Source organism: Euleptes europaea, chromosome 5 (assembly GCF_029931775.1).
Source record: "Euleptes europaea isolate rEulEur1 chromosome 5, rEulEur1.hap1, whole genome shotgun sequence".
NCBI lineage: Eukaryota > Metazoa > Chordata > Lepidosauria > Squamata > Sphaerodactylidae > Euleptes > Euleptes europaea.
The window spans coordinates 80,712,233-80,737,124 of NC_079316.1; the positions used below are offsets into that span (position 1 = coordinate 80,712,233).

At 48.5% G+C, this 24,892-nt stretch overlaps 1 protein-coding gene across 1 annotated transcript; it reads left to right on the forward strand.

The window, feature by feature from the left end:
• Positions 1 to 911: 911 nt before the first annotated feature.
• Positions 912 to 16,788, forward strand: LOC130477530 (cytochrome P450 26A1). The gene is made up of 7 exons (XM_056849530.1): positions 912 to 1,100; positions 1,911 to 2,135; positions 3,979 to 4,275; positions 4,475 to 4,624; positions 9,306 to 9,440; positions 13,000 to 13,152; positions 16,413 to 16,788. Exons 1-7 carry the CDS (start codon positions 912 to 914, stop codon positions 16,752 to 16,754), a joined length of 1,491 nt encoding a protein of 496 aa, XP_056705508.1. The 3' UTR covers positions 16,755 to 16,788.
• Positions 16,789 to 24,892: the final 8,104 nt, after the last annotated feature.

Here is a 24,892-nt window from a genome sequence, read left to right on the forward strand (position 1 = left end):
GGTCCTCTCAAACACCGGGGGTGCAATTTGCCTGTCACCCTTCCTCTCGGATTTATTGCATCCCAGCCTTCAAGAGCGGCAAGCCTCATCCCCGGCAGGATTGTCCGGGAAACTGTTTTCTGCTGGGTTTGGGGACGGGTCCTTCAAGGGTCCCCAGGGTCTCCCCGTCCTCCTGGACGCCCGCAGCCCACCCCCACCCCCGGATCTCTAAAACGGGCGGCTGCTTCCCAGCAGCCTCGAGGAACCCAGGTTGCCAACCCTAAGCGGAGCTGCCCGAAAGTCACCCGCTAAAGCCCGTCCGACCCCCCCAAGGCACTCCCCTTCGATCCAGCGGCTCCAGCGCCTTTCCCGTCGTTTCCACTTGCCATGCTCGAAGCGACGTTTGGCGGGGAGTTTGGGATCGGGACGTCAGCAGAGGCGCTCCTGGGCCGACCCATCCGCTCCGATCCAGAGCGGAGGGCCTCGCCGACACGCAGGGGCGCAAGAGGGCTCGGGATCGCGCCGATCCTCCGCACGCCAGCGCCCTCCCCCGGCCCCCCCCTGCCTCGCGCTGGGGAGGTTCCCCGAAAGCGCCTGGATTGGGGGGGGGGCTCCCCGAGGCCAGCGGGGCGGAGGGCGGAGACCCCCGCCGGGCCGATCCTGCCAGCTCCTTCCTCGGCGGCGCCCGGAGCCTGCCCCTGCCCAGCCTGGCGAAGGGGCGGGCGCAGGGGCAGCCCCACGGGGGGAGGGGGGAGGCGGGGCTTGCGCCCCCCCCGCCCCGCCGGCAGCGGAGGCTGAACTTTGGGTGAACTAATGGATCGCCGTCGGGAAGGTGAAGTGGGCAGCGCCCCGGGCCGGGAGGGGGGCGGCTATAAAAGGGGGCCGGGCGGGCAGGCAGGCAAGGCAAGGCAGCCCCCCCCCCGCCTGCGGCCATGGGCTTGGTGGCTTTGCTGGCCGGCGCCGCCTGCACCCTCCTGCTGCCGCCGCTCCTCTGCCTGGCCGCCCTCAAGCTGTGGGAGCTCTACTGCGCGCGCGGCCGGGACGCCGCCTGCCCCCTGCCCCTGCCCCCCGGCACCATGGGGCTGCCCTTCTTCGGGGAGACGCTGCAGCTGGTCTTGCAGGTGAGGACGGGCGGACGGGCCGGGGAGGCTTGGCCTGGGAGGGGCCTCTCCCCAGATGCGCGCCCCAAAGCGTCAAACCCCAACCATTGGGGCATCCCAGGTTCCGCCTTGGATCTGCTGCTGTCGGGGCGCACATGTCCCCCCGACCGAATTCTCAACCCTCTGCACGGGGGCTGAGGGCTTGTCCCAAATGCAGGGGAGGTTTTGCTTTGGATCCGCTGCTTTCCAGATGCACGATCCCCCCCCGCATCCAAAATCTCCAGGCTCAAGCCCACATTCATTGACGCGCGGGAGGTTTTGCTTTGGATTTGCCGCTCTCTGGGTGCACGTCCCCCCCCCCATCCTGATCCTCAGAACTCAACAATAAGCCCCCAGGGACTTTTATGCGCGGGAGGTGGTGCCTTGGGTTTGCCTTTGTCTCCTCTAGATGCGCGTCTTCCCCGTCCGGATTCTCAAAACTCTGCACGGGGACGCGTTTTGGAGTTCAGAGGATTCGGATGGGGAAGATGCGCATCTCGACAGCGGCAAGCCTTCCAAGCAAAACCTCCCGCGGGTCAATGCATGGGGGCTGGAGATTTGAGCATTTGGATGGGGGAAATGTGCATCTGGAGAGCAGCAGATCCAAGGCAAACCCCGGCATTTGGGACAAACCCCATGCAGAGTGTTGAGAATGTGGATGGGGGGGGGGATGCGCATTTGGGACAAACAATCGGCCCCAAAGGCAGAGTTTTGGGGGAAGCGCGCGTCTGGAGGGCGGCAGATCCCCGGGCGAACCTCCCCCGCCTCATCCTCTTCCTCTCCTCCCGGCAGCGGCGCAAGTTCCTGCAGCTGAAGCGGCAGAAGTACGGCTTCATCTACAAGACGCACCTCTTCGGGCGGCCCACGGTGCGCGTGATGGGGGCGGAGAACGTGCGCCACATCCTGCTGGGCGAGCACCGGCTGGTGGCCGTCCAGTGGCCCGCCTCGGTGCGCACCATCCTGGGCTCCGGCTGCCTCTCCAACCTCCACGACGGGCTGCACAAGCGCCGCAAGAAGGCAAGGCGTCCTCCGCGCTGGGGGTGGGGTGGGGTGGGGTGGGGGGACACAGCCGCCACCGGGGGCTGCAGCGGTCGGGCGGGTCCCGCAGTGTTTCGAATCCCATTTGTGCCCGGGAGGTTTTGCTCTGGATTTGTCGCTCTTTAGGTGCACATTTCCCCCATCCAAATTCTCCAAGCTCAACCATAAGCCCCCATGCAGAGTTTTGAGAATTCAGATGGGGAAAAGGTGCATCTAGAGAGCGGCAAATCCAGAGCAAAACCTCCCAGGAATAAATGGCCTAAAAGTGTCTGCATGGGAGGTTTTGCGTTGGATTTGTTGCTCGCTAGATGCACCTTTTCCCCATCTGAATTCTCAAAACTCTTCATGGGGAATTATGGTTGAGTTTTGAGAATTCGGATGGGGAAAAGGTGCATCTAGAGAGTGCCAAATCCAACGCAAAACCTCCCAGGCATAAATGGCCACAGGCGCAAAAGCGCACCAGCACCTCAGAACTTGGTCCAGGCTTGCATTCCAAACTGGCGCCTGAATCTCTTCCTTCAATGTGGGCAGGCGCCACTTTGCAAAGTGTAGGACTACCTGACTGGGATTCAACGTAGTAAATCTTGTTCAGCTACTTGTAGTCCAGTGTCTTTTTGCTTCCCCAACTGGGGAGCTGCCAATGGGGTAGGAACCAGTTGCTTTCAGATTCAGCTGTGGGACAATGCGGCTGCAGCTGCCAGCCCACGGTTGGGCAGCCAAGCGCCCCAGAACTCCGCTTCCGAACGAGTGGCATTCTCGGGAGCGGCTCCGGCCGGCGCTCCGGGTACAGTAGGGCTCCTTTCCTGGAAATTGTGCTTTACCAGACCCGTGCAACCCACCGGGCCTTGCTCCGGAGTAAACATGCGTAGGATCGGGGCCCTAAGATGCACACGTTTTGGCCCCGAGAGAGAAGAGATCTGGCCTAAGCTGGTTCCGTGCAAACGGACCCCAATACGGGGAACGGGGAACGGCGCCTAGAAGGAGAGGTCTGGAGAAAAGCAAGGAGTCTTCCCCCCACCACCACCTTGGCATTCTCTTCCCTTCCAAGAAATTGAGCAGGAGAACCGGGAATTTGGGCCCCATTAGGCTGCTGCTAGGAACCTATCCCCCCCCCCCTGCAGCTGTAGGCTGCTCTAAGTACAAGTTTGAAAAGGCTAGATTCGACTTCAGCAGTTTACCTTAGAGATTCACACCATATTTGCGGGGTGGGAGCTTTTGAGAGTCCGAGCTTCCTTCCTCAGACGGCAGAAGGGAGGTTTGAACTCTCCAAAGCCCATTCCCTGAAAACCTTGTTGGTCTAGCTGGTCCTGAACGCGGACCCTGCTCTTCCACTGCAGACCAACACCGCTCCACTCCTGAACAGAAAGGGGATTCACGCTTTTGTGCCCTTTCAAAACAGCGATTCTACCACTATCTCTGCAGAGAGAGCCGACGCGCGCTGGTTAACACCTGCCCCGCTGGAAAAGTCTGCTGTTTATGGGGCCCAAGTCCCCCGATGGTCGGTGGGGCGCTCCCCCTTCTTTCCTTCCGTAAGCCGAGGCTCTTTGAAACGAGCGGGTTTCCAAGTCGGCCTTCTTGGCACTGAAGCGCCAACAAGTCTCTTCTTGTCGAAGGAGCCGCCCAGTACAACCAGCGTGCCCTCCTCCCCCTCTGAAGGGGAAAAAAAAGCGTATTTGGAAGCAAGTGCCCTTGATTCCAGGGGGATCTGCATGTGGATCCCAACAGATCAGGGACTCCGCATTCCCCCAGCATTCTGGCCTGGTGTAATGCCCGTCCTCCCGTCCCCCATTCCTGATCCGGTTTCTCTTCTGGCCCCTTGCAGGTCATCATGCGGGCTTTCTCCCGAGAAGCCCTGCAGCACTACATCCCGGCCATCCAGGAGGAGGTGAGCACTTGCCTCAAGCAGTGGCTAGCCGGCAGTGATGAGGGCGAGGGATGCCTGCTGGTCTACCTGGAGGTGAAACGCCTCATGTTCCGCATTGCCATGCGCATCCTTCTGGGTTTCCGGCCCAACCAGGCCGGGCCTGACAGCGAGCAGCACTTGGTGGAAGCCTTCGAGGAGATGATCCGCAACCTCTTCTCGCTGCCCATCGACGTGCCTTTCAGCGGCCTCTACAAGGTAAGGGACGGAAGCGCTGGGAGGCTGGTGGCAGTTTCCCTTGATCTGGGAGGGAAGGGAGGCACTGGGAGGCTGGTGGCAGTTCCCCTCAATTCTGGATCTGTTGGGATCCATCCTGGAGGGAAGGAAGGGAGGCTCTGGGAGGGCGGAGAGGCGGACAGGATGGCGGGCTGAGCCGACTTCTGCACTCTGCCGGCAGGGCTTGAGGGCGCGGAACGTCATTCACGCCAAAATCGAGGAGAATATCCGGGCCAAGCTGGCCCAGAAGGAGCCCGCTGACGGCTACAAGGACGCACTGCAGCTGCTGATGGAGCACACGCAGAGCAACGGGGAGCAGCTCAACATGCAGGTGAGCCCACCTGAAGGGCTGGCGGCCAGCCGGCTGGTTCCAGCCCCTTCTTCCTGACCAGGGTTGGATTGGAGGCACTGGAAGCCCGATTGGCCCCATCAAGTGCTTCCCCCCCCCAAATCTAGCTAGTCTGGAATACGGGGGATTCGAGTGCCTGAGCGAACTTCTGCTGGAGCAAATATGCATAGTTAAATTGCGGAACTCCCTGCCCCAGGATGTGGTGATGGCTGCCAACTTGGAAGGCTTTAAGAGGGGAGTGGACCTGTTCATGGAGGAGAGGGCTATTCATGGCTACTAGTCAAAATGGATACTAGTCATGATGCATACCTATTATCTCCAAGATCAGAGGAGCATTCCTAATATATTAGGTGCTGTGGAACACAGGAAGGACAATGCTGCTGCAGTTGTCTTGTTTGTGGGCTTCCTAGAGGCACCTGGTTGGCCACTGTGTGAACAGACTGCTGGACTTGATGGGCCTGGGTCTGATTCAGCAATGGCAATGGCCTTTCTTATGCAGCCATCGGAGAATTGCTTTAAATCCATTGGTAATATCTGCACAATGCAAGGACTCTGTAATTATTCCATGTTGGAAGTCAGTTAAACTCATTGGGAGGGGATCTTTTTCATGATGGGGATTTTCCTGTTTAGAAGTTGCCAGGGTGTTATTTGTCCTTGGGACAGGCGGAAATTCAACTGATGATGCTTCCCCCTTGAAACTCAATGACCTGAAGAGTGGCTGCCTGTCACGTAACTTGGAAGGCACCAGGTCCTGCCCAGCAGTTTCATGCTTCAGATTAACAGGCTGTAGTAGAAATGTGTGCGTAGACAGGGGAATCGAGGCAGCTTCCAAATTTCACTTTTACTAGCCAATTCGGCAGGCTCTTGCACCTACTGGGCAAAGAAAGCTTTCCTTCCTTGATATTTCCTGTATACTTCACTTAGCAAATAATGTTGGTTGCTGCTTTTGACTTTTAGTTGACCTTGTTCCTAAAAAAACCAGCTCACATCTTTTGTTCTGGAATTTCTGATGTATAAATCATGTTTTCTCACCATGTGTGTATTTTTTGGCTGGCAAGCAAGTAACCCAAACCAATTAACTTGCTTCCAGGGATAGCAAATTGCCTCTCTGTTAGGCTGGTGGAGAATTCCCTCTAATGCCTTTTGCATACCTTTGAGTAATGGTGACAGAATCATAGAGTTGGAAGGGGACATAGAGGCCATCTAGTCCAACCCCCTGCTCAATGCAGGATCAGCCTAACGCATCGCTGACAAGTGCTTGTCCAGCCTCTGCTTAAAGGCTGCCAGTGAGGGGGAGCTCACCACCTCCCAAGGTAGCTGATTCCACTGTCGAACAACTCTTACTGTAATCCCCCCCAATATCCAGCCAGTACCTTTCCGCCCGCAATTTAAACCCATTATTGTGAGTCCTATCCTCTGCTGCCAACAGCTCCCTGCCCTCCTCTAAGTGACAGCCCTTCAAAAACTTCAAGAGAGCAATCATGTCCCCCTTCAATCTCCTCTCCCTCAGACTAAACATTCCCAACTCCCTCAGCCTCCCTCAGGAGGAAAAGAGGAAAAAATGCAAATGGAAGCCACTGTTCTGGCTGAGGCCAAATGCATTTCTAGAGGATTGTGGGCAAGATGAGGCCCCTGTCTGCAGTAAGGTTATTGGGTTCCTGCTCCAAGGTTTCCTGAAGGGTGGAAACTCACCTCTTTGCCGCCTTGCAATGGTCCCTACCCACTAGACAGGCTGTGCCTGAGGGGGTCACCATTATTTCAGTTCCCGCCTGTAATCTGTGGGCTCCCTGCAGCTTCACTATAATCTGCACACGTGAAGCTGTCTTCTACTGAATCAGACCCTCGGTCCATCAAAGTCAGTATTGTCTACTCAGACCAGCAGCGGCTCTCCAGGGTCTCAGGCAGGGGTCTTTCACATCACCTCCTTGCCTAGTCCCTTGAACTGGAGATGCCGGGGATCGAACCGGGGACCTTCTGCGTGCCAAGTGGATGCTCTACCACTGAGCCACAGCCTCTCCCCAATCTAAATCTAAATCTGCAGACCTTTCCTCCCCCACCCATCACCCCATTTTTAAAACAGAAGTTGGCCAGTTCTCCTGGTGATTTGATTAGGAGGGTGGATGGGGTTGACGTCCTCCAGGCTGTTCACTTGGTTAATGAAATCTTAGTTAGCTGATTATATTCATTTAGGTAACAATCTTAACTGATGTTGGGTTTAATTGAGTTAGGCTGCAATCTTGGGCAGGGTTAGAGTCTGGCCAATCCCAACAAGGGTGTGTGGCTTCTGAGTAAAATGCTTTAAGATCTGCACCTGAATAAAACAATAGTTCTGGAGGGAAGGGGGGGTCTATTCTTCTCAGGTGACACACCCCTGCATTTCAGCAGGCTGCAGCTGAAAACAACCTTTCTCTCCCGGGGGGACAAAAACTCAGGGGAGGTTTTGCCTTGGATTTGCCTCTCTCTAGATGCACATTTACCCCACCTGAATTATCATAACTCTGCATAAGGTTTTTTTTTTTTAGTTTTGAGAATGTGGCTGGGGAAAATGTGCATTTAGAGAGCGGCAAATCCAAGGCAAAACCTCCCATGCGTTTTTGCCCGAGGACGCCTCTGCTCAGATGGCGTCTGTCACAAACCGTTGTCGTGGTGGTGGTGGCGGCTGTGTAAAATTAACTTTTGAACAATCCATTCCCTGATTTAATGAGGTACCTTTTAAAAATAAGTACTCAACTAATTGTTGCTGCCTTGACATCTCTTTAAAAAGAGTGTGCGTCTTCACTGACCTGAGTGCAAAGAAAGAGGTGAGCTGATATACTCTCCACCCTCTTGATGGCATTGATCTCCTCTCAGCTGGATCTTCTCTGGCCAAGCTGAGGTGATATAAAGCTGGTGTTAGTCAGCAAGTGGCCATTTGTATGACTGAATGGTTCTCCGTTTTTTAAGAACGCCATCCAGTTAAAGTGCCAGAGTAGGATCATTCCATCACCCAGTTTTGCCCTCCTTAATACTATCAGTGTAATAGGAACATTTTCAATATCTATTTCCCGTTGGTTAACGGCCACTAACATTTAACCACGAGTAGTTTAGTATCCATGTTTGTTTTGGTTACCAATAAAAGATCCACCTGCAGTTTCAAGAAATCCATGGGAATAGGTGTCGAGCTGAAAAAGAGAGATCTCCTATACCTTCAGTAATTGAATAGAAGAGGAAATTTTGGGCATCTTCTCAAAAAGTCACGAGGTAGTTGAAACCTGCTGAAAACCTTTGTGCTATATAATTAAAGATGTAGATGATGTGCCTGTGTTCTTCTGGTTCTATTGATTCTCTATCACATGTGCTCCTGGAATGTCATTTTAGCAGATAGGACTAGTAAAACTGTGTCTGAGCTAACACCCTATTTATTAAGTGACAGCGATCCTAAGGTTACATTGGCAGGGGCAAAATTTATCTCGGTCCTTGTATTTCTTAAACAATAGATTTAGAATTATGCTGTTCAAGATTTGTGAATCAAGGAGCTTCTACGGGAGGAGGAAAGGAATAACTAAAGTTGTAGACACTCCATCACCCTTCACAATTACTTACCCCTAACTGGACCAAGATCACAGAATGGTCCAAATTATTCCAGAACTGAACTCTAGGTAACTTTCATACAGCAAAACAGAATAGCTGGCTGGGTATTTTCAAATACAGCAATGTTTAGATGACAGTATCCTCATTACAAGCTAATATCTTGAAGTCTGCATGAAGTATGAGGGGAAACCAGATTAAAAGGCAGGGGAACTCTGTGTTACAGAATCAGTGATCAATGAATTTGCCATAGGACTAAAATCCCTAATAAAGCAGCATGTAAAACCTAGATATTCTTCAGGCTCCACAGGGCAGCCTATTCTATGCTACCACCGTTAGTTTAATCAGATCACCTTCAGGGCTAGGAAGTGGGGGCCCATAGCATGGGGGAAAGGGCTAACCCTGGAGTGGAGGATTCTGGGTGCTTTTGCCTGTCCGAAACATAGTACAGGTGTCAAGAAATGTGATTCCCATGCACTGTGATAATGATGATAAGATACAGAATATGCAGTCTATCCTTATTTGAAGGCTGATTGAGAGATGTTGAGGCTGGCTGTAAGGGGCGTTATTTTCACATGTGAGAAGGGAAACAAAGAGCCAGCGTGGCGTAGTGGTTTGGAACGGTGGTTTGGAGAGCGGTGGTTTGGAGGGGTGTACTCTACTCTGGAGAAGCAGATTTGATTCCCCACTCCTCCACATGAGCAGCGGATGCTAATCTGGTGAACCGGGTTGGTTTCCCGACTCCTACACATGAAGCCAGCTGGGTGACTTTGGGCTAGTCACAGTTCTTTCTGATCTCTTTCAGCCCCACCTACCTCACAGGATGTCTGTTGTGGGGAGAGGAGGGGAAGGTGATTTTAAGCTTGTTTGATTCTCCTTAAAAGGTAGAGAAAGTCAGCATATAAAAACCAACTCTTTTTCTTCCTACTCTTCCTCCCAAGGGCCACAGTGGAAGGCTTTTACTGTGGGTGCAAAAATGAGCACATCCCTTCACCATCTGCTGGGCGGAGAGTTTGTCTCCTTGGCCTGTTTGAGTTTGCCCTGAAATGAGGATGGCAATGCCAAGCCCAGAGTAACCCTTGCCTTCCTCCAACAGGAGCTCAAAGAATCTGCCACGGAGCTGCTCTTTGGAGGGCATGAAACCACTGCCAGTGCGGCCACATCGCTGATCACCTTCTTAGGCCTTCACCCTCATGTCCTGCAGAAAGTCAGAGAGGAGCTGCAAGAGAAGGTGGGTCGACTATCTCTGAGTGCCAGCAGACCAATCAGGCTGGAATCAGAGGAGAGTCTGGAAAATGTCCTATGAGGGATGTTTAGCCTGGAGAAGAGGGGGGGGGGGTCCCGGGTTCAATCCCCGGCATCTCCACTTGGAGGGACTAGGCAAGTGGGTGATGTGAGGGGCCTCGGCCTGAGACCCTGGAGAGCTGCTGCTGGTCTGGGTAGCCAGTGCTGACTTTGATGGACCCAGGGTCTGATTCGGTAGAAGGCAGCTTCATATGCTCATGGCTTTACTTATGTTCTGGGGAGGGGCTGTGGCTCAGTGGTAGAGCCCCTACTTGGCATGCAGAAGGTCCCAGGTTCAATCCCCGGCATCTGCAGTTAAAGGGACTAGGCAAGTAGGTGATGTGAAGGCCTCTGCCAGAGACCCTGGAGAGGTGCTGCCAGTCTGAGTAGACAATGCTGACTTTAATGGACCAAGGGTCTGATTCAGTATAAGGCAGCTTCATGTGATCATGTGAAGAGGGACCTGATCACAGTCTTCAGATACCTAAAGGTTTTCCCATGGAAGAGCTAATTTTCTTCACTGTTCTTTGCATAAGATGAGATCTAATGACAAGAGAGCCAGCATGGTGTTGTGGTTAAGAGTGGTGGTTTGGAGCAGTGGACTCTAATCTGGAGAACTGGGCTTGATTCCCCACTCCTCCACATGAGTGGCGGAGGCTAATCTGGTGAACTGGGTTGGTTTCCCCACTCCTGCACATAAGGCCAGCTGGGTGACCTTGGGCTAGTTGCAGCTCTCTTTGAGCTCTCTCAGTCCCACCTATCTCACAGGGTGTCTGTTGTGAGGAGGAGGGATGATGATTGTAAGACGGTTTGATTCTCCCTTAAGTGGTAGAGAAAAACCAACTCTTCTTTAAGTGCCTCCAGGCTAGCCTGCTCTCATCAGATCTCAGAAGCTAAACAGGGTCAGCCTGTTTGCAGAGTATGCTAAGTATGCAGAGAAACATCAGACTCACTGATTAAAGATAAAGTTGGCTTTTATTGCGGGAACTCCATTTTAGGATAGAAAAGCTGAGAGACACAGAGCCTCTAGCTAAGGGGGGGGGAAGGGTAGAATGACTTCCGAGAAGAAGGAGGAAATTGTCCCCTAAGAATATCAGTTTAAGGACAGACAAGAGGGGCAAAAAAAAGGGTGGAAAGGTCTCTAATCTTACAGCCCTACCTAGCTGACCACTTGCCTGACCACTCTGTTTGGTCTTCTTCTCAGTTCCTTTGCACACTAGACATTAGGGGTTACCGCACTTTGTATTCCCAGCGATGTATTAAGAGTTTGAAAATGTTATAAAAAACACCGCTTTAAAAGGGTTTTTGGATACCACGGCTTATAAATGGTTGGAAGATGTCTTCACAGCTAAAGGGGCCAAACAAAGTGCGAACAGTATTTTTTATAACGTTTTCAAACTCTTAATACATTGGTGGGAATACAAGTGCGGTAACCCCCATTGCAGCTCTTCCAACACTGCCCTGGTTAGTATTTGGATGGGAGACCACCAAGGAATGCCAGGGTCGCTATGCAGATGAAGGCACTGGCAAACCACCTCTGTTAGTCTCTTGCCATGAAAACCCCAAAAAGGGGTAGCCATAAGTCGGCTGCGATTGGACAGCACTTCACACACACAATGACTATAAATTGCAGGGGGTGATGGAATGTGCAGCCAAGTAACAGCTGGCTTATGGTGACCCCAGAGGGGTTTTCACGACTAAGAGACAAACACAGGTGGTTTGCCATTGCCTGCTTCTGGGTAGTAACCCTGGACTTCCTTGGTGGTCTCCTATCCAAGTACTAACCAGGCCTAGACCCTGCTTTCTTTCTGAGATCTTGTTAGCCTGGTCCATCCAAGTTATAGTACGGTAGATTAAGATGAACATTAGGAGAACTTCCTGGCACTGAGAGCATTTCAGTAATGGAGTCAATTTACTGGAGGGGTGGGTGAGGTCTCTCACACTGGAGGGGAGTTGTGGGGCTCAGTGGCAGAGCATCTGCTTGGCGTGCAGAAGGTCCCAGGTTCAATCACCGGCATCTCCAGTTAAAGAGACAAGGCAAGTAGGTGATGTGAAAGACCTCCGCCTGAGACCCTGAAGAGCCGCTGCTGGTCTGAGTAGACAATACTGACTTTGATTTACCAAGGGTCTGATTCAGTATAAGGCTGCTTCATGTGTTTGTGTGAGGTCTTCAGGCAAGGCACCAGCTTTGGACTTCCTTCACTAAGCAGATAAGACCCCTTCCAGCACTCTGAAAAGCAGAGTCATGTGAATCAGCAGGCAGTGTGTTTGGATACATGCTGGCCCTGGAACCCACTAGACTGAGGCAATCATATATGTTTTGAACACACTTAAAATAGTCACCATATTCGATCATTTATACTATCAGCTAAGGGTCCTAATTCTTAACTTTCCAAAGCATATACAATCCCATTTGCAAATACTTATTCCAACGTGGTTGCTGACACCTTTGTACTGCCTTCCTCTACCACTTAAGGGAGACTCAAACTGGCTTACAATCACCTTCCCTTCCCCTCTCCACAACAGACACCCTGTGAGGTAGGTGAGGCTGAGAGCTCTAACAGAGCTGTAACTTGCCCAAGGTCACCCAGCTGGCTTAATGTGTAGGAGTGGGGAAACCAACCCGGTTCACCAGATTAGCCTCCACAGCTTATGTGGAGGAGTAGGGAATCAAACCCAGTTCTCCAGATCAGAGTCCACCGCTCCAGAAATCTTTGCACTGACTAGAATCATCACGGTAGCAATCACAAAGGCAGCAGGATTGCCAACTCCAGGTCAGGAAATTCCTGGAGATTTGGGGGTGGAGCCTGTAGATGGCTGGGTTTGGGGAGGGACGTCCAAGCAGCCACTTTCTCCAGGTGAACTGATCGCTGCAGTCCGGAGATATATTGTAATTCCAGGAGATCTCCAGGACCACTTGGAGGTCGGCAACCCTAGCAGGAAGCCATACTGGGAGAGATGAAGGCAAGTGGAGCATCCAAGGATTTTTGTCCCTTTCATTTAAAGTAGGAAAGTAGATATGTTCTGTCTTTCAGCAAATGATGGGATTGACTACAGAGAGCCAGTGTGGTGTAGTGGTTAAGAGTGGCGGTCTGGAGCGGTGGAGTCTGATATGGAGAACCGGGTTTGATTCCCCCACTCCTCCACGTGAGCAGCAGACGCTGATCTGGTGAACCGGGTTGGTTTCCCCACTCCTCCACACGAAGCCAGCTGGGTGACCTTGGGCTAGTCACAGCTCTCTTTGAGCTCTCTCAGCCTAGCCTACCTCACAGGGTGTCTGTTGTGGAGAGGGGAAGGGAGGGGGATTGCAAGCCAGTTTGATTCTTCCTTAAGTGGTAGAGAAAGTCGACATATAAAAAACCAACTCTTCTTCTACATTGTGATTGAACGGGAGGCAGGGCCTGAGAATAACGTATGCCAACAATACTAAGTAACTAGCCCTGCAAATTAGTGGATGCTGAAAATACACTGTTCTAGGTTTCAGGACTTGTAGTTTTAATTTTCAGGGTTTGCTGGGCAATGTAAGCCAAGATAAGCATTTGGAAATGGAAGTCTTGGAACAGCTGAAGTACACAGGTTGTGTCATCAAAGAGACTCTCCGTCTGAGCCCACCTGTTCCAGGAGGATTCCGAGTGGCACTCAAGACTTTTGAGCTAAACGTAAGAAGGGAAGCCAATTAGGGTTGCCAGGGTACTCTTCGCCACCGGTGGGAGGTTTTTCGGGTGGAGCCTGAGGAGGGTGGGGTTTGGGGAGGGGAGGGACTTCAATGCCATAGAGTTCAATGGCCAAAGCAGACATTTCCTCCAGGTAAAATGATCTCTATCAGCTGGAGATCAGTTGTATTAGCCGGTGATCTCCAGATAGTACCTGGAGGTTGGCAACCCTAGGGCCAATGCCAGGCAGCCCCAGAATAACCATGTCCACAACAGATTGCTTGAGTAGTCAAACCAATAAACAACTAAAAGGGGTGGGGGAAAAGAAACTCAATCTGAAAGTGGAGGGAAACCAGAGGGGTTGAGCTAAACACTATCTAGAGTAACAACAAATAAATATACTTTTATTGTATAGTGTTAGGGTTGCCAGGTTCCTCTTTGGCAGGAGATTTTTGGGGCGCAACCTGAGGAGGGCGGGGTTTGGGGAGGGGAGGGACTTCAATGCCATAGAGTCCAATTGTCAAAGCGGCCATTTTCTCCAGGTGAACAGATCTCTATCGCCTGGAGATCAGTTGTAATAGCAGGAGATCTCCAGCTAGTACCTGGTGGTTGGCAACCCTATATAGTGTGCACAGTTAAATATAAAAACACAGGGCCTAAAATGCAGACTTCCTAAAAAGCACAAAGAATAAATGGTTACAAATATTACAAACACATACACAGTTGATGCTAATACATTCAGATTTATTATTAATACAGCATAAGCCAATAAAACACATGTGTCATTTATACAAAAGGTAAAAAATTATAGCAGTTCAACCTAAAACATTCCTAATTAAAAGTTCCAAATAATTCATAATAGACTAAAATTAACCAAATTATGATTTAATCTAATTGCAATTGCCCAACATTAGGGGTTGAACTTTATATGCTAATACACAAAATTTGGCTAATGCTAATACATAAAATGACTAAAATCTGACCAGATGTGTTTCAGCCCTTTAGAGGCCTTCCTCAGTGGTCATACTTACGCAATTTCATAATACACATCTTGAAATATACACAAACACTGTTCAAGATAAAAAAAATAAAAGCCTTTTATTCTGCATGGCTTTGTGTAAAATATAGTTAGTCCATGTGTCTTATAATGTGGCTTTCGGCTCACACCTTGTATTCGATGTCCAGTGTATCAGGATGTGTATTACATCAACTAACGTGAAGATAAAAATGGCCGAAATGCGTCTGCTCAGATTTTGGTCATTTTATGTATTAGCATCAACTGTGTATGTGTTTGTAATATTTGTAAGCATTCATTCTTTGTGCTTTTTAGGAAGCTCATAGTCTAACTGATGTCAGCGGGGCTTGCTTTATGGTGCTTATGCTGTAGAAATAATGAGACTGACCAAAAGGATTACTGTCCCTCACCGAGAGTGCTGATTCCTGCAGCCACATGCGCCCCAAGTTACAGTCAGTTTTCGACAGAAACCTTGTTCTTATAAGATCCAACGTTTAGAGTTCTTAAAGTGAAAGGAGCTTATCACATGACTAGGGCCCAGTCAAAGTCCCACAGCACAGTTTCTCCTATGCAGCTGCTGTGATGGGGAAACTATGCCTGTTGAATATGGCCTGCTTGAGTTCTGCCCCCTCTGGATCACTCATCAGAAGTGTTTATAAGACACAAAAGCACATAAGTACCTTGGAACATGGCCCAGATTTGCATTCCGAACTGGCACCTGAATCTCATGCTGCAACGTGGACGGGTGCCATTGTACAACTCTGCAAAGTGTAGGAGTACCTGGCTGATATTAAATCTAGTACTCTCTTTCGACGCCTTGTACAAAAGCATCTTTTTGCTTCACAAATTGGGGAACTGCCCAAGAGGACGGGGTAGTAACTAGTTGCCTTGATTCAAAGAACTTTCATATTCAACAGTAGGTCAATGTAGCCGAAGTTGCACGCAGGGATCTTCTCCCTGGCACCTACTGTTCAGTGCTGACCACCCTTGTATATATGTTTGGAGAAGGATTCCCCTCCACAGGTGACCAGCGAAAGGGTTGCCTGTTTGCAGGCACAGATTATTCTTAAGAAGTGGCATTGACCCGTGGCCATCTGACCTATTAGAAGGACAAATGAGAACGAAGTGTACTGCTAGTCATGAACAGGGTAAGGTGTAGGTAGAGCCACATGCTGGGAACCGCCTTGTTTGGAACGTCAGTCCCGATTGTTGTGAGATGCTGCATCAGTCCTTGAGAATGTTTGCATCGCAAGTAACATTTTCCTTGCAACGGCTCATTCCTGAGCCCTGCAGCGACCAGGGATGGTCATGGCCGCTGCAGGATAAAAAAAAGGGGCATTTTTAAAACAAATTATTTTTAAAGGGGGTAAAGCACCCTGAAGAAAAGTGATGCTGCACCAGCACAAACCTGGTGCAGCACCGCTAAGGCGTAAGGGGGCGTTCCTAGCCTGAAAGGGGTTAGGAGGCTGCCTACTGGCAGACCAGCCCCCCCCCCAACCCGGAACACCCCAGGAATGCCTCCAAGGATGCCGGCACAAGCACTTGCATTGGCAGGACGCAAGGTGGGGGGGGGGAGGCCAAGCCGGCGTCTAAGGGCTGTGCAGCTGTGGCAGCCATGGGGGGCCAACACAAATGGCACTATGCCAGCATCCATTCCAGTTTGTACAGCGCAGGTGGCATGGACATTGGCATATGGGGCTGGTCGCTTCCTAAGATCGTTTGGCCCTCTGGCTTAGGAACGAGTTGTTAGTCCTGCATGTGTATTGAAGTAAAGGAGGAGAGTAAAGTAAAGGAAAAGTAAAGGAAAAGTTGAGGGCAGCAGGAAAAGAGGAAGACCCAACAAGAGATGGATGGACTCAATAAAGGAATCCACAGCCTTCAATTTGCAAGATCTGAGCAAGGTTGTCAAAGATAGGACATTTTGGAGGACTTTCATTCATAGGGTCGCCATGAGTTGGAAGCGACTTGACGGCACTTAACACACACACAAAGGAGGAGAGTTGCACCCCCAGTTGACGGCCAATAGGAAGGTTACCATAGATGATGGTTGTGCCACTGGTGGTTTGTTGCATAATTGATGCTAACCACCTTCTTCTACCGGTAGTATAAATCTCTCTGTACGTTAGATATGTCGTGCTTCGTCAGTGTCGCAATAGGAGCTGAAACGGACCAGGCGCCATCTGTAAGAAAATAGTTGAGACAGATCTGTATGATATTACATTTGGTCACTGTTATGTCTCCTTTTTGACAGGGATACCAGATTCCTAAAGGGTGGAATGTTATCTACAGTATCTGTGATACTCATGATGTTGCCGAGCTCTTCACCAACAAAGACGAATTCAACCCTGACCGGTTTATGTCCCCTTTCCCGGAGGATGCCTCCCGATTCAGTTTCATCCCTTTTGGGGGTGGCTTGAGGAGCTGCGTGGGCAAAGAGTTTGCAAAAATCCTCCTCAAAATCTTCACGGTAGAGCTGGCCCGGAACTGTAACTGGCAACTTTTGAATGGACCCCCCACAATGAAGACAGGCCCTATTGTGTACCCAGTGGACAATCTGCCGACAAAATTCACAAGATTCAGTGGTCAAGTCTAATGAATTTCAGAGTAGTGTCTTGGTTGTCCTAACTTAAATTCCATGACTTTAAAGTGTATGCTACAGCTTTTTTTTTTTTTAGTGCTCTAAACTCATTATTATATTTAAATGTATGATAGCTATTTATGTGTTTTCTAAGAATATTTTAAAGCTATTTCATATATTTGGATTATTTTCCAAGCAAGTACTATAATTATGGGTCCTCAGGATTCACAATCGGATAATTTTATTTCTATAGAAATAAAGTATCCTACTATTTAAGAATCTTATTCAAAGCTTGTTTACTAAATATATTGAAGGTATTTAAGAACCTGTATGTGTATCCATGTATACACTCAGAAGTAAAATCTTAATGCAATGAGTTGTATGTATACTGTGAACCAAAAAGCCACGCTATGGCTTATGTCTAAATAAAGATTCCAAGAAACAGGATTTTGACTCTTGGTGTTCATATTTATGGGAAACTAGAGTGCTCAGAGAAAATACAAGGATGCTCAAGAGCAATTTAGAAGAAGAGTTGGTTTTTATATGTCCACTTTCTCTACCACTTAAGGATGACTCAAACCAGCTTACAATCACCTTCCCTTCCCTGCAACAGACACCCTGTGAGGTAGGTGGGGCTGAGAGAACTCTGTGACTAGTCCAAGATCACCCAGCTGCCTTCATGTGTAGGAATGGGCTGGATGTGAGGGTGATCTGTCTGCGACATCTGTTACCCCATTGATTGCCAAGGTTGATTTGGCTGATCTGGCTGGCTAGGCGGGTGTCCTCTACCTCCCTCACCGCTCCATGTGCATCCCTCCCAAAGCTGCGGTCTCAGTGGAAGAGGACGACCATCCCCAACAGAAAGGAGTGTACTGTTCTTCGGTCAAGGGTATACAATAGCTGCGCTCCCCTGCCAGAACCTCCAAACAAGCTCAAGGTGTAGGAGTGGGAAAACCTACCCGGTTCACCAGATTAGTGTCCGCCGCTCATGTGGAGGAGTGGGGGAATCAAACCCAGTTCACCAGATTAGAGTCCACCGCTCCAAACCACCGCTCTTAACCACTACACCACCTCAGGATCTTTGACTTGCAACTCCGAGTTATTTTTGACTTGCAACACCCAGATGTTTCTAATGAAGCAGATATCATCAGGCTTGCGCTTGAGATGAATAATTCACCAATGGTCATTTCTGAAACCAGGAACTTCAAGGCCATAGAGTCCAATTACCAAAGCAGCCATTTCCTCCAGGAGAACTGAACTCTATGGGCTGGAGATCAGTTGTAATAGCAGGAGATCTCCACCTAGTACCTGGAGGTTGGCAACCCTAATTCTACCTGGGTGTGGAATAAACCTCAAGCTGTGTTTTCATACATACCAATCACTGTATACATATTAACAGTCAAGGGGTAGTGACAGGTTAGGGCAACAAAACAAAACCAGTGAAACCTCACTGCTCAGGGTATTAAGCACCAGCCCCTCACTGCTCAGGGTATTAAGCACCAGGGTATTAAGCACCAGCCCCTCTGGCTAACCCTTCAGCTTAGAGATTCAGGAACCAGGTCTCTAATTCTCCTGGGTATTAATCAAGAAGTCGACCCTGCAAGGACACTTGCAAGTTGAGGTCCCAAACAATTATTTTGGTAGCTGAAGCCAAAATAGGCCAAGGTACTGGGCTTAGATTGAAGCCCCAAAACCCAAACAACACCAGAGAAGTATCATTAACAAGGTTTATTAAAAGTAATGCACAAAAGTGTACAAATATAAGAGCAGTGCAAAGCAAGAAGAGAATAATAAAATTGAAATAGCTAACCTAAGATACTCACACAGGCTCTTTGGTCCTCTGACCCAGATGTTACCAGTCTGAGTCACACAGTTCAGGTAAAGTTTCAAAGTCCCAAATCTAAGAGGCAGGTATTCCGGACATGCACAGGCCCAACCAAGTCAAAAGGATGACCCAAAGGTACAAATTAGAATGAATGATCTTCCTTTATGCCAGGCTACCTGCAGGTACATGGTGTCTTTAACACTGTTAAAAACAAGACACCATGTACCCACCACTCACCGTTAGGGGTGCCAGCTCCGAATTGGGAAATATCTGGAGATTTTGGAGGTGGAGCCCAAGGAGGGCAGGGTTTGGGGAGAGGAGGGACTTTAATGCCATAGAGTCCAATTGCCAAAGTGGCCATTTTTTCCCCAGTTTTCTCCATCAGCTGGAGATCAGTTGACTAGTGGGAGATGTCCAGCCACCACCTGGAGGCTGGCAACCCTACTCACCATGTGGATGTGCTCATGTTAATTAGCATTACACCACCATGTGTGTTTTTCAAGTTGCCAGCTGAAACAATTATTGTCTGAGCTGAAAAAACCCCTAAGAAGACTTATGAGAACGGCGTGTACTGGAAGAAATGTATAACATACTTGCAAGCTAGTTCCTTGTAGCTTAGCAGAGCTTTAGCCTAATTTGTCCTAACATACCCTCCACGATACTATAACGTCTCCTTCCTTCCCACCCAGTTTGCTAATGCAACTGAATACCTATTGCAGACACATTTCTAATATAGTGCCACAAAGCATGATCAAGATGGATCAAATGGCCCAGCAATGACCCTCTGAACCTTGGCTAACCTTAATGGCCTAAGTTTGGTCACATTTCTGCACGGGCGATGGTCGTGGCTTTCGCTAAGCACCAAAACATTAACCAAGGTATTTCAGTCGTGTCAACAGTAAGGAGCACACATTTTCTCACCATACATCACTCCCACCGCACAAATAAAGCACGCCGTTGAGCCTCTGGGTCCCTCTGGAGAACTCAATGGATGTGACTTGGCCCTTTATTGACTTTTCTGAGGAAAGTCACTTGCTCGTACAGCTGCACACAGTGTGCATTATTTTGCTGCTGGTTTCAACAGGATCTGGATTTTACTCAGGGTCATAAGTTACTGAAGCATAAGTAACCGTCCTTGCCCGTTGTAGTACAGCTAGTTTATTTCACAACCAAATGTAAAGTGATGGCTAGGGGATATGTTTATCCTTCCACTTAAAATACATTTTGTGATATTAAAGATGTGTCACACATCTACAGTAATTGTTTCTTCCAGCTTTCAAGATACGTTAATTGCCTTTATATATTCTTTGGGACTGCAGGGCTGAATAGACATGCGGTGGGAAGCCGCAGCCAGTCCAAACAAGCACATATGTTTACTTCCTGTATGACATTAGTATATATGACTCTCATCATGGGCAAATCTGTGGGTACTTAAATTCAGAAATTGTAGCCATGAACAGACAAGACAGATCATCTGATGAACCCCATAAAAGCCCTAGGTTTACAGAAAAATTTGAAATCTTAAAAAAACAAACACATGTTGGATGGGTAAAAAACTCCAAAATTATAGAAGCAGTGCTTGTAGCTTTAAGAAACAAAATCCCTCAGTGGCCATTGCTAGGCAGCCACAACAGCATTCAAACCTCTCTCTTCTCCAGGACTGTGTTTTTACCTGTGAGGGAGAACTCGTCATCACCTGGCCCACCAGCAACCACCAGGTACCACCTGACTTGCATGCTTCACCCTGGCTCAACTGCTTGCTATGGTTCAACATCAGCCACCTCAAAAAGGCAGTGTGGTGTAGTAGTTAGAGTTTCTGAATAGGATCTGGGAGTTCCAGTTTTGAATCTCCATTTTGCCATGGAAGCTCAGTGGGTCACCTTGGGCTAGTCACACACTGTCAGCCCCACCTACCTCACAGGGTTGTTGTGAGGATAAAATGGAGGAGAGGAGAATGATGTAAGCTGCTTTGGGTTCTCTTTGGCGAGAAACGTGGGGTATAAAATGAAATAAATAATTATCAGTATAGCGAAAGTTTGGTGGGGGCAGATAAAAGATAAGTTGATCAGTGGATGGTAAGGAGAAAAAGAAGCAGAAGGTGAGAATATGGGGGTGCCAGCAGCAGCGAAAGAGGGGAGGGTGATATAGGGGCAAGTGAAGGGATCCCCCTCAAGTCCTTGCAGGTTTCTCACTGTTCAACAGGGCCCAGTAACTGCCACTGCAGAACTGGGACATAGTTTACCTGGGTAGAGGCTGCAAAGGGGAGAGAAGGAGGAACAACTGAGGATGAGGGGGCAGATAAAGGTAGGTTGGCTGGTGGGTGAGAAGGAGAGAAGGAAGCAGGAAAAGGGGCTAGCGGGGCTTTCAGGGAAGGAAAAGAGGAAACAGTGGGAGAGAGTTAAATGAGAGGCACCCAGCAAGTTCTTGCTGGGCGCCCATTGGCACGTTACTATTTTTTGCAAGTGGTCAGACATTTCTTCCTTGGCTGTGCTTTCAGGATCATAAGAACCAGGACTTGTGATTTTACTTTGTGTGTGTCATACACACACGTATAAGCTAAACAAACGTATAAGCCGGATTTACGTATAAGCTAAACAAGCTATAGCTTTGGACCCCACTCTCTTGGGGCCCCCAAGAAAATTTAAAGGAAAAAAAAACCTGGATGTACATTTCCAAAATATAAGATAAAAAACAATTACTTTGATAAAATACATATTTTGTTATGTGCAAATGGCTTTAGATACCTATTAGGTCCATAAATTACCATATAGCATATATTCAACACAAAAAACAGCGACAATTTGTTGTTGACAAAAGACAGCTGGACATATAAAGGGCTCCATTACCTTCAATAGCTTAGGGCCTCATCAAACCTAAATCCGGCCCTGTGTGTGTGCAAGCGGAACATATAAGAGCATACAAAGTTGCCTTATACATTCTACCTAGCCCAGTATTTACCGCTCTGCCTGGCAGCACATCTCCAAGAACTTAGGCACAGAAAGGTGTTTCCTAACTTCCTTTCGGCTTTAGTCCAGTCGCATCATTAAGAACAGCGCTACTCGTACTTGTCCTCTGCTTTACCCCAGTAGCAGATTGAGTGCCATCCGACCTGGGGGTCCCATCTTCCAGCAGTATATCTTTTTTCATTTTGGATTGTCTCATCATAGGGTTTTCAAGGTAAAGGTTGGCCAGAAGTGGTTTACCAGTTCCTTCTTCTGTGCAGTACTAACCAGGGATAGCCGTAGTGGCACTGCCATTGTCTACGAAAGATCCTCCGCCAGTGTCACCTTCCACTACTGCTGCTGTCCAGTAGCTAACCTTCATGGATTCCTCTGCCCCCATCCCCATTGGAACTGCCTGTTCTCTTCTGCAGATGTGGCCATTGATCCCTTAAGGGGGTAGATGCATCTTCTTCTGGTGTCTCAGCTGTGACCATTCCGTCTTGAGTGACTCTGCTAGGAATTTAGTCTCTTGATAGAGTCTAGACCCCTTACAGTATTGCTCTCAGCTTCCCTGGCACACACAAACCCCCTCACCACGTTAAGGTGTGCATCCAGAAGGGGAGAGCTTTATTAGGTGTGCCCAAAAGCTTATGGGTTCCTAGAAGGAGCTTTGAAGAAGAAGAAGACAATAAAGAAGATTGGTTTTTATATGCTGACTTTCTCTACCACTTAAGGAAGAATCAAACTGGCTTACAATCACCTTCTCTTCCCCTCCCCACAACAGACACCCTGTGAGGTAGGTGGGGCTGAGAAAACTGTGACTAGCCCAAGGTCACCCAGCTGGCCTCATGTGTAGGAGTGGGGAAACCAACCCGGTTCACCAGATTAGTGTCCACTGCTTATATGAAGGAGTGAGGAATCAAACCCGGTTCTCCAATTAGAGTCCACCTCTCCAAGTCACTGGTCTTAACCACTGCACCGCAGTGGCTTTGACAGTTATGTTTCATAACAGCAGTCCACGAACTGTTTGTACTTTCTGCACCACTTATGAAAACAGGATAACTTTGTAGCTTTAAGGGGGGTGGCGGCTACTCATTCAGACATAGAAGGCCAAAGACCTATTTGTGTGGTTCTCTGGACCATAACCATACTAGGACAATATCAACTGCAACCTACTTCTTGGTTTGGATACCCATAGGAAAGATACGTTTCCTCCTGGATATACTGTGGATAGAAAAAAACTATGAACAGTCAATATAAAACAAAAGCCGGGAATCCTACTACATACCAGACATGTGGAACATTTGAAAAGTGTGTGTGTGAAATAATGATCATTTACCTAACTATGAATCGGTATTGTTTTCTTCAACCAATGTAACATTCAAGAATCCTATTGATTTTAAATGTAAAGCGACAAAAGGAGACAATAAAATAAATACTTCCCATTGAACTAGGGGGAAAAATTGTAGTTGAAAACTGTGTTTTTTCATGCGATGCTTTGTTATCTGAGTAGTAACACATTTACTTTCTTGTCTGTTGATCTTTAAAGCCACCCCAGCTAGCAGAAGACTCTCCAATGTGTTACTTCCCGCTCAGTCTCCTCTTATGCACATTACAGAAAAAACTCTCGCCACCCTTTTCACAGGTCTTCTACTGGCAGGATACCTGCTTTCCTTTTTGATGCCCCCCCTTCCTGACAAAGCTTTGAACATGGCAGGCTAAAGAGTAAACAGATGCAGGTCTCGTCTTTGTCTCTTTCTTTTTCTCCATTATTTACCAAATATGCATTTTCCCCCTTGCTAATTTTTATACTGCGCAGCTCTTTTAATGTCCCAGCAAAACTGGATTGCATTACATGAGATCTGAGTTTTCGTGTTTACTTTTGTTTACTGGGGAAAATATCTCAGGGGGAAAAGGCAAAATCCAGAAAAAATATAATTAAAAAAAACAACAGTCCAAATGCATTTTATTTTGTTAGGCTGACCACATGCTGAACATTTTTGAATGAATACAATTGGATAGAATGAATGTAGAAGAAGAAGAGTTGGTTTTTATACGCCAACTTTCTCCACCACTTAAGGAAGCATCAAACCGGCTTACAATCACCTTCCCTTCCCCTCCCCACAACAGACACCCTGTGAGATAGGTGGGGCTGAGAGAGCTGTGACTAGCCCAAGGTCACCCAGCTGGCTTCATGTGTAGGGGTGGGGAAACCAACCTGGTTCACCAGATTAGCATCCACCGATCATGTGGAGGAGTGGGGAATCAAACCTGGTTCTCCAGATTAGAGTCCACTGCTCTAAAACACCGCTCTTAACCACTACACCATGCTGGATAGATTGTTGCCTGCAAAAGACGGTTGCCAATTGGCTGGAAAAGCTTTCTTCTATGCACTTCTATGAGTACCAAGTCAAACATGTACCACCAAACCCTGAGGCAGCAGCAGCGTTGATTTTTTGATCTCATATAGACCAATGACTGTGGGAGGTCCAAACTCCAGTTTATTCACTGTAAACTATTTTTGTCTTTGAGTCTTTAGATTATGTCACATTTTATATGTGAGAGCAGTATGGTGTAGTGCTTAATTGTGTCAGACTAGGATCTGGGAGACCCAGTTTTGAATTCCCACTCTGCCAAGCTTACTGGGTGACTTTGAGCCAGTCGCATACTCTCAGCCTAACCTACCTCACAGGGTTGTCGTGAGAATAAAATGGAGGAGAGCAGAGTGATGTAAACCACTTTGAGTCACAATTGGGGGAAAACATGGGGTATAAATGAAGCAAATAAATAATAATAAAATTTTGGATGGACTTTTAGGTGTTATGATGTTTCAGCAGAGATGATCCTTGTAACCAACCCCTGACAGTAGCCTTGTGGCCAAATTTTGGACCAACTGACATTTCCAAACCATTTTTCCAGGGCAGTCCCACATAGAGGGCATTACAGTAATCTAATTTAGATGTGATCAGAATATGGATTGCTTTGGCCAGATCACACTTTTTGAGGAATAGACACATTTAGCTAACCAACTAGAACTGATAAAAGAACATTATGTGCCACAGAGACCTGAACCTCAAGTCATATGAAGGATCCACTAGTACATCCAAGCTATAAACCTGCTCCTTCGGGGGAGTGCGACCCCCTCCAGGACAGGATGGCTCTGCAGTCTCCAAGCAGCTTCTCCATTGACCAACAGCACCTCAGTCTTATCTGGACTAAGCTTCAGTTTATTGACCCTCACCCATCCATTATCCTCTCCAGGCACCTATTCAGGACTTCCACAGACCCACCCAGCTTAGTTGCTCTCGAACTAGGTGGCATCTGCATATTGGTGACACCTGACTACAAATCCCTAGATGGCCTCTCCCAGTGGTTTCAAGTAGATG